Consider the following 10,681-nt stretch of genomic DNA (forward strand, 5'->3'; position numbering starts at 1 on the left):
TTATTATAAAATAGCTTGCGTATGTTTTTATTTAAATTTTGGCATGCCTTGTGAGGGTTTAAAAATACACATGTGAGCCCCCCACCCCCTCTTTTTTTTCTCTCAGAGCTTTAAAAATCCACCATTTTTAAAACCAAAAGCGAAATTTCGCGCCTTATGAAGTACAGATATCCCGGAAAATCGGAAAAATTCAAGTGGTGAGTGTTTTTTATTGAAAGAATTTATCTACCCCTCAAAATGAATTTGTAAAACAAAACACAGGGTTGATGCAATCGTGTTTTTATCCGTGAGGCCTCTCCGTGCGCAGACGCAAGCAGCTAAGAATGGAACTTGTTTTGAAGCGAATTCCTCTTCAAATATTAGTGAAGCTATATTGTAATGAAGCACGAATACGTGTAGGGTGAAACACGAGCTGCAAGCGAGTGTTTCTCTCTACTTCTCAAGCGCTCTTGTCAGTTCCCATCATACTCTATAACAGAACAATGCACGGTTAACGCTATTTTGTTTGTTAAGCCAATATGCTTTAAGCTAATATGCAAGATTTAGAGTCCTTTTTACGGCAAACAGAAAACATAAGATTGCGTTTATGTTTTCTTGAAGAAAAAATAAGAGTGCTAGGATGCAGAATACCACCAAATAATCGCGGCCATTGCTGCTAACACAAAACTACTCAGTTTAACTAAGAAACTGAAAAGCAAACTACGAATGTTCGATAAAGATGGTTAGGTGGTCATTTCTATGCATTGACATAAATTGAGCCGAAGTGTGAGTACAATTTTCTGAAGTGAAATTCAAAGTTGAAATGAAAACTGAAACCTAGCAACAAGACATTTATAAGGTATCTGTCACTTTGTTGAATTGTTGCTTGCGCTTTTCATGAGGAGTCGTTTAAATGAATGGTTCAATGAGAGTCTCGTAAAGTTCGTTCTACTTGACCGATGACCAAAAAACGACGCCATCTTGTATGGAAGGCGAGGTTACCAATTCTCACACGTGCAACATTCGTCCTTTAATCTACTTTCCGAGGTAAGTGCGACTGAGTTCGTCAGCAAATTGTGAGAAATCATGGTTCTTGGGCCAAAAAAGATCTTTTATGGGCCGAAAGGTGGGTTGATTTTCTATGTTTGTGAAAAATGTCCAGTTTGTAGGTTGACGGCACCGTGTTGAGTTTTCCGGGAAATAGTAAGCGATGCCTCGGTAAACATTTGCCCATTCTTTGCTATTATTCTGGTTTCAATTGAGAAATAGACCTTAGTCACAATTCCTGCTTACTATAATTACTAAGTAATTATGCACGACAAACTCTGTCACCCTGACAGCTAAGCGACTTGATGCTAAACTTGTGCGGAACTGCATTGTGATATTAATGTTAATGTATGCATTGTCATAATGTTTTAATTTTTGTTTACCACGAATGAATTAAGTTCAGCATCGTCCTACGGTCGAGATTATAATTAATTGCATTCGACAAGAAAATTACACGACAATTGAACCACCGGTCTAACTGACTTACAACGCTGCCGAATAAAATTATAGGTTGCATCAATAATAAAGAAGACCTCTGGTTTAGAGGTGGTTTAACTTAAACCGAAGTTTTTGAGAAATGCAAACTTTGTGAAAAATGACTATCGCAGTCCCGCTTATCTACTCTAAGTTGTGAAAAAACTGTCATGGTATTTTAAATTAATTTTCGATTCCTCACTACTTTGCTAATTGATAAATCAAGAACTGCTAATCAATTCAAGGAGAGAAACGAACATGTAAACATTCGTAGCGTCGTATTTTAATGCAGTACTTTGGGTCGGCTTCGAAACGAATGAAACTGACTATTAGTTCATTCAGAACAGTGTATCAAGAACAGTTTCCATTCACCCTTATCATGGTCATTTCAAAATTTGACGTAGGCCCGATAATGCAAAACAATTGAAACTGCTTAGAAGAAAGCACTAGCAATAATCAAAGATTAGGGAGTGCGCTCGATGATATCGATTCCCGTAATCCCGTTCTCTCCTTTGCCAAGTCATCTGCCCCTGCAAAATCTGCGAGGGATGCCAGATACGATTCCCAAGATCCATTCATTCGTTGATCGACTCTTCCGTACAATCTTGACTCCAATCTATATTAGGAGTGCGTTCTTTCTACATCGAACGCAATTATGTAAAACATCCAAGTTTGAGAGTCTGATAGCGAAGACATAGTCCTGTTAGTCTGACAATTTTAAGGAAGGTTGTACAGAAACGTGCAAGTTGTGCCCTCCTTCATATAAATGGCCTCAAAAATTCCAGACTTTACAGACACTGGCCAACATCAAAATTTTAAATTACCTTAATAAGGTCTTTGGTAACTCTTATTTTATTTGTTTGTTTATTTATCACTCGTCGCTCACCTTAACAAAAAACTGCAAAATACAGTTGTTATTGTTGTAGAAGAAAACATACATGAAATCACAGGCAGCACTGTGTTCCTAGTGATACATCAATCAACCTGCAAACTAGCTGCAATTGTCTACAAAGCCACATCCTCGGAAACCCAGGGGCAGCTAGTCGGGTGGAAGGGATTTGTGTGGGCAAAAGTTTACTACAAGTTCTTGTAGTAAACTTTCGCCCACGAAAGTCCCTTCCACCCGACTAGCTGCCCCTGGGTTTCCGAGGATGACAAAGCTAAATCTTGTTGTTGTTACAGTTACTCAAAAGAATTAGGCCAGTTTCGAGGGTTCCGCTTAAGACTGGGGTCTAGACACTTCTTCGATGATTATCCGGGAGACTGCAATCCAACCAGTGTTGGCATCACCCAAGGTATAGCTTGCACACTTTCCTACCCATAACTGCACTGTTACCGCGCCCTGTGGGATGTTCACACAGTACCCCTCAAATGATCGGTGATGAAGCAGTTCGGGACTCCCAGATGGCCAGCTGTTGTACACGACAGCTTCAATCGGCATTGGTCCACTGCATTCATTGCCATTAAACGTGAAAAACCATCGGTTGCACCTGCTGCTCCTGCCATAAACTCTCATAATTCCCTGGAATGAGACTTTGAGTGCTGTATCAGATTGCAGCTTGTTGAAAGAGCAGTCCTGCAATAAAGCAAATTTAAATCAAGTAAATTAATTGATTTGGATACAATTATCAAGATAACGAAATAACACAAGGTTGAGAATGATGTATTAGTCAGTGGGTGACAGGCAAACTCAGAAAAAAAGGGAATCCGAGTGCTCCTATCAGGAGTCGAACCTAAGACCTTCCGATTACAAGGTTAACAACACTGTAACTGGATGTGCAACTCTTACATCGGTGAAACACAGCAGGATCGTCGGCTCTTAATATCCGTCGCTTAATTTTGCACGTGTTCATTGAACCAAAGGCGTCAGGTGATACAAGATAGAGAACGTCCGATTTTATATCCGTCCCTTATTTATTTAGTTATTTATTTATTTATTTATTTATTTGTTTTGTTTCAACGGGAGAAAAATAGAAAAGAAATCTGGGTTATTACTAGCAATGTTCTGACAATTTGGTCTGATTTGGTTTACGATTTTAATTGCATCATATAATATACATCTAGTAATAGGACCTCTATGTAAACCACTCTTGTGATGGAGCATCCTATTAAAAGATTGTTATTTTTTTTTTAATCTACACTAAACTCACGTATCTCATATTATGGTGGTTTACAATTCTTCTGTGGGTTAAGATCCAACGTCAGCATGTGAAGACGCCATTGCGAGCCGCTATCAGTCCATAGTGGTGAGAGCGCTCGCCTACCAGTGATGTGCCCCAGGTTCGATTCCCGGACTCGGCGTTATATATGGGTTTAGTTTGTTGTTGGTTCTCGTCCTTGCTCCGAAAAGTTTTTCTTTGGGTACTTGAGTTTCCCCCGTCCCCTCAAAAACCAACAATTCTAAATTCCAATTCGATCCGGAATTTGAGGGTCACAGAGTTGTCTGCGGTGACAGACAGTTAACTGTCACCCTCGTTAAGGCGGGGGTAAACCTGAAAGCCGTTTCAATGCCGCGTAAAATCGGTTTACTGGAAATATCTCGTTCACGTTTCAAGCAATTCAAAAATTCTCTGCTTATCCCGTAAATCTATGTTGTTGGGTGTTTTGTGAATTTTTAGGTGAATTTTGGTTATATTTGGGAGGAGATAGTTGTTCTAGAAGGATTGGTAAAATTAAGAGAAATAAGAAATATTGAAGATTTAGTGAAGTTTTAAAATTAGAATTTGTAGTTAATAATTAATAGACGAATACCAAGATAGTCCACTAGAAACCTGAGGTGCTCTTGCGTGGGTATCAACTGCCTGTTGGTGTTTTAAAAATCATTTTCTTTCTTTTGTCTCCTCTTCAAACCTCTTAAAATTCCATTCGAATTCACGTTTACCCCCACCTTAAACGAACTCGATCTATTTATCTATACCTTTATTCATGGATTTTTGTTGTTCAGATGTTGTTGCTTATCAACTCTTACGTTAATCTTCCCGCTATCTAGATCTCTGTTGTCGCCTCTTTTCCACACGCACTGTTTCCAGTTTGTTTGTGGCACTCCACTTGCTGGACTTCCTTTCACACTTTCTCCTTTCTCTCCTTTGTCTCCTTTTCTGCCTTTATGTCCCATAACTCCTCGCTCTCCTTTCATTCCCATCATTCCTGGTAGCCCACTCTTCCCACTAGGCCCTTCGAGACCTCTCGTTCCTTTTGGACCCATCATTCCTTGAGCGCCTTTGTTGCCAATCTGTCCCTTAGCTCCTTCTCTTCCCTGTGGTCCTTGCGACCCGGGGACACCTGGCATTCCCGGCATGCCATTTGATCCTGGAATGCCTGGAAAACCGTGACCAAGCACGGATTTCTGGAAAAGAAGGTGTACTGATTTCAACTAGTGCCAAACATCGCCGCGAACGAGCGGAAAGAAATGTTTCCATTTTTTTTATTATTATTTAAGCTTATAGGTGTGGCCAAAACAAACCTACTGAAATAGTAAACTTATTTTCCTGACTTAATTTAATTTATAATTGTTCTAGACTCTCAAGAATACGAAGAGACGAATGGAGTCTTTTACTTCTGAGAGTGCTGTCTGTTGGCGAGCGAATGAAGGGCCACAGTGACATAATAAAGCTAGTTCTTTTTCTTTCTCAATTCCACGTGTATAAATTTGGAGTAGGGTTTCCAATAAGAACGGATCATTCTTTTTAAAAAAGCTTTTGTCTTGAATTTGCCTGTGAAGAACGTGGTTAAGAGTCAATCGAACATGTCCGTCGATTGACATGTTCAAAATACTGCTTCAAAAGGTCGGCTTTTGTTACCTGGAAATCGAAATATTGAAAAAAAAAAAAAAAAAAAAAGAAAAGAAAACACGCAACGGCTTTTCAAACGTTGTGCGGTCTCACTTCTCTTGCTACCAGACCGAATTAAACTAATAAACAATTTATAAATGATAAAAATTTCAACTGAACAAGCCTTTATTCACGCCACGGAAAATGCAATCTCAAGAGCTGTTTCCTCGGTGGTCCGCATGTTGTCGCGAAGTAACTATTTTGATGTGGTGGTTTCGTTGATAAAAGATAAGCCTCTAGTTCATAGAAAAAAAATCTTGCTTATTTACACTTCCCTCGGCCGCTGTAAAATATTCTTTAAAACCGAAAGATTTCAAATATTTAGAAAATAGCAAGCTCCCGCAACAGGACTCCTCAGAGCGGAGCAAAGCCGGCCTGGCGATGAAAAAACGAAGCCGTAACAAAACAGACTTAAGCTCTCAATTTCACGCATTGCATAGCTCTCGAAGAAATTTACAATGCTAAAGAAAGGATCAAAAGACAAAAAGCAATGATCAGAGACACGACATCTTGCCACAAAAATAAACGGCCGGGCCCGGCAATACAAAAACTGTAAGATAAAGATGTAATTACACAGTTCAATCCTAACAAAGATAGCGCAAAAACAGCGGTCGCTTTCGGAGGTTTAAGATTATCACACGGTTCAAATCCTAACCGGAACAGGGACACCCAACGGATCGTTTCGGTAAATTATCTGTTCGGAAGGCCCTTAATCCCCTACAATTTTCTGAAGGGAATTTTCACTTCGAACTTTCGTGATATGGGAAATTTAAGGCCTAGTGTTTTCGCATTGACAAAAATGTCGTTTCGGGTACCGAAAAAAGGTCGGCTAAGATTTTCGGAAAGGAAATAAGACCTAAGGTTTTCGGGAAATGGACAAAAATGCCCTAGTAGTTTCGAAAAGACTCAAGTTCCCCTAGAATGACCGAGCAGATAAATGTATTATAGCGCAGCCTAAAATGAACCTACAGAGCTTTAAAGGCACTCCAGATAGCCTAAAACAGCTTTTCAAAGGATCGGAGAGCAAACTGTCGTTGGGTGCCCAGGCCGGAAGGTGTACAACAAGAAATGAAATAAACAGGCGTTAAACGCAGAACTCAAAATTACCCAGAAATGTCGTTTGAGATCAAAATACAAAACATGCTACGGTTAAGCACATGGCTTTGTTCAGTGATTATCATACAAATCCTTCAAATCGTCATGCCAACCTGCTGTAGATATAGAAGAAGCTAAATTGATCAAAAGACTGAGATAGGAAGCGCTAAACATGCGAGTAGGAGTTGTGTTGGCCTTCCATTCCTATTGTACGTGCTTGATCGTCGCGTCAATCACGTAGCCGGGGTTGTAGTTAAATTCTGAATCATCTGAGTTGTAGCTTTGCTCGGATTCGGTGTCAGTGTTCGGCTTTTGGGCTAAAAAATCGGCCAGAAACCCCAAACAGCTCGCGTAGAATTCACTCTGACTCACTACTGTTTTGTTGTGTGCTTGTTATCCAGATACCGGGTCGACGTCGCAACTCACTAGTGCCAGTCCTCTAATGGCGCGGTTTTAACTTCGGAAATTTTGATTTCGATCGCGTTTTAAAAAACGAGAATAACTTCAAAGCTTATTATTTTGTTTGTTTTGGCTTACTTTCTACGTGTACGTTTGAGAATGAAAGGAACTGGGTAAGGGTTGTAGGCGCTTTGAATCCCTCGGCCGGGATCGGGCATTTGATCACCTCAGTGAAATGGACCTGTGATGGATGGAGCATTTGAACGGCCTTATTGCTCGGGGAGGAGGGGTGGGGATTTGAAAAACCAGTAACCCAAAATTTCAAATGCCCGGGGGGCTGCCCCCGGGGGATGTTGAAGCTTCGATTTGACCAGTACATTATGTTCACTATAGCAAAGCTGTATTGGTAATTTAATAAACTTGAAATTTTGCAAGCAATATAATGATTCATTTTCGGTTGAATTTATAAATTTTTGACGCTACAACGTATTGAAAGTATAATTCTAAGCTTTCGACTCTGCTAGAGTCTTGTTCACTGCACATCCTACACAATTAACTACTCCGCTAAATGGCCTAATAACTTATAGGGTTCCTTATCCCAATATTCTGGCTAATGGCTCTGTCACCAAAGATCACTTTTCCACTTACGCCAAGTTCAAGCATGAAGTCAATTTGTGACGTGTCAATTTATAATTGTGTTTATCTCCGTGATTCACCCTATAAAGAAGACCGAAGGTTAAATACCTGCACGCTACTTAGACTTGAAAATTCCTGTTTCCAGCTGGTCCGGTATCAAGAAATTTGTAAAGTTTGAAAAGAAGAGAGTGTTACAAATGTCCCACACATGCAGTTTAACCTTATTAGTATTCAGCATTCTTTCCTTTGAATTTGGTGTGTAATATCTTCGGAATCATCAAATAAATTTTCTACTACATAAAGCGAGACCCGCATACACGTAAATGTTCCACATTTGGAAACCGACCATTTTGTTGTCGTCCATATCCTTTAATGGCAGCTTATCTTCTCTTTCATTCGCAAGTTTATTGCGGACCTTAAAAACACAAGCGGTTTCTATTTTCTTTGTAATATCGTCAAGAGACAAATGGTCAACGCGATAAGGATGACTCCATTAACAGTGAGAACCTTTTGAACTCAGCTCTATGACAGACACTTAATAATTTAAAAATGGAAAATATGTCTTTAAAGCCTCTACAGGAAGGTGTGCGCAGCTGGCAAATGGTGACACCAAGCATCATAATAGTCTGACAGTGGGCCAACGTTTCAACATTCCAAGACGTCTACCCAATTAGCTTTGAGAAAATAACACAATGATGGTTCCACCCACCCCCCCCCCCCCCCTCCTATTACAATGTTGATGAGCTGAAAGACGACTCGATGATGTTGAGGCAAAGTTAAGGGGAAAAAAAATCCGAAAAGGATCAAGTGTCCCCATCTCAACTGGTTATGATTGTACATGTCTTTATCGGTCTGCGTGATGCCTTTGTCCCGAACAATTTGGCAAAGTTGCAGCAAAGTTGAAATGTAGCAGCTCTGAATGAATCTTCTGGGAACAGTTGCCAGTTGAAGACTCCTTAGTAAAACAAAGCAATGTCCAATGGTCAGCGCGATTCGGAATGGCTCTACGAACAAAAGATAACCTTCCGAACCCTTCTCTACTGCAGTAAACTGACTGACTTTAAAGTGCAAAAGTATGTGAAGGAATGTTCCAAGGATTGTGACGAAGCATTTGAGAAAATTTCGCTTAGGTTTAAAAAAAAAATTGCCGACAAATTTTGCAGGCGTAAATAACTTAACACTCTCAACTTATAATTGAAATTCGTTGACAAAGGTAATCCACTTTGGCTCTTGAAAATAGTTCTGTAAAATATTTGGCATTTTTTCAGATAGCACCCGGCTTGCACTCGTGCAGAGTTTTCTGTATCTGCTCTAAACTTTTAGGGCGATGCTTAAGAAAACAACTTGCTCATTGAGACACCTTTTATTAGTATTCTCAAGTGACTCCCAATTATGTGGTAATCTCTTTAAGAAACTAATTTCGATCATTAATCAGCGCGATTTAGTTGGATCTGTTAAGAAAGATAATCTTGTGAACCTGGTTCTGTTGCAGTAATCGAACTGTCTCAAAAATGTCGAATACGTATTTAAGCGCATTGATACCAAACATATTATAGTGGAAACAGAGAAAGATTCAACGTTCCTCGTTGTCATTTCCATTGATTAGCTTTGACGAAACTTGGCAGTAGCTTTCGAAGATGTTTCACATAATTCTTAATACGGAAACAGCCGTAAAACTAAAACCCATCGAAGCTACTAGATAAGGGTGGACAGTGAAACTGGAAGACTACAAAATCTGTCTCGAAGAGGTATCAAGTCATCCGACATACCGATTTGAAAAAAAATATCCTTTTTAGGTTGACTATGTTTTGTTCTTGCTTCTCATAAAGTTAGCGCAGTTTTAGGCTTTTAAAGAATAAATATGAGCGTTGTTGCTCAGCACGTTTGACTTACCGGAATCCTACCAGAAAAAGGTCAGTTCGCTTGTGATACATTGCTTGATGCGGAGGCCAGAAATGACTCACTCTCATGGTAAGTTCTTATCAGGGTCACTGCTTAAAACGAGTAGTCCTGCATACCACGTAATTATGCACAATTTAGCAGAGCCTACATTTTAGGTCAATACTCCATAATCGCGTTGAAGGACGAACAATATGATATGCCAACATAAGAGGAAACCCTAGAAATACACTGATTGAGGTATACCACGTACGAAATCTGGGTCTTATCGACAGTTTGTTTTTCCCATAGATATTTCGTATTAATGGGGATCACAACACTTTTCTGAGAATACAAATCGTCCATGTTCGATGTCCCATCAATTTGGTCTTGTCACTCACTTTTCCAAAAAAAAAAAAAAAAAAAACTGTGGGTCGTCGTCTTCCACTATATCTCCAGATCCCAGCAATATGCCTTCCTTGCATTCGAACGGTGCGACTGTCTCGTTACAATAAATTAGCAAAACTGTAATACCCATGTACTCACCTCACACAAGTCTTTCGAAGCGACCGTTTCCTGTTGTTGAGGTTTAGTGGTGGTCCCGCGTGCGAAAGCTGATAAACAGAGAACCAATAACGCTTTGAAGTACTGCGCCATGATGTGAAATACACAAGAACTTTTGTATGAATGAGGCTGGGTGTGTTCTTGCCTTTTAAGAATGACTCTTTTATTGACGTAGCTTGATTGATGTGCCAAATAAAATTATTGATTTACAATCTATGGCCGCACAGATTTTATATCAGAGTCGAAAGGGGTCATTATGGGACTCGAGGGCTCTGTGCCAAGGAACGTTGAGTGGCCAATGCTTCAATATCAAAAAAGAAATCAAGGAGAGAAGTAAATAATAAGTGTTAGGTTAAACATTACGTCTGGCCAAGCATGTATTGAAAGATTGCTGCTAGGAGGTTTGGATCTCTGAGCCACCCGTCCCCAGATCGAAATCTTCCTACAGGAGTCTATTCAGTAGCCGGCGCCCATTCCCTCTTCCGATCCAGGGGTATTCGTTTTAGTAACACGCAAGCCTGCATGAAACTACTCAGCATGTGGAACGCGACCTACCCCGACAAAACGAACCCCTGGCATTTTTAACGAAGTCCTCGGTATAACAGACGATATTCTTCAGGCCCGGGAAATTTTGTAGTGAAAGGTATAAAAAATCACTGTTGACAATCCCCTAATTTCATGTGTGATAGGAGATATCGTATTCTTTTATCGAACTGATGAAATAAAAAATAGCTCGTGTGATACCTCAGTGTATTTAAATCCGATGATCAGTAGCTGTT

At 39.9% G+C, this 10,681-nt stretch overlaps 1 protein-coding gene across 1 annotated transcript; it reads right to left on the reverse strand.

The window, feature by feature from the left end:
* Window positions 1-1,761: 1,761 nt before the first annotated feature.
* Window positions 1,762-10,200, reverse strand: LOC146481306 (uncharacterized). The gene is made up of 3 exons (XM_085108963.1): window positions 9,885-10,200; window positions 4,469-4,846; window positions 1,762-3,076 (listed from the first exon to the last, which is right to left on the reverse strand). Exons 1-3 carry the CDS (start codon window positions 9,993-9,995, stop codon window positions 2,720-2,722), a joined length of 846 nt encoding a protein of 281 aa, XP_084965089.1. The 5' UTR covers window positions 9,996-10,200; the 3' UTR covers window positions 1,762-2,719.
* Between the last annotated feature and the right edge of the window lie 481 nt (window positions 10,201-10,681).

The sequence above is a fragment of the Pavona decussata genome, unplaced genomic scaffold (genome assembly GCF_977016875.1).
Source record: "Pavona decussata unplaced genomic scaffold, jaPavDecu1.1 SCAFFOLD_51, whole genome shotgun sequence".
Lineage (NCBI taxonomy): Eukaryota > Metazoa > Cnidaria > Anthozoa > Scleractinia > Agariciidae > Pavona > Pavona decussata.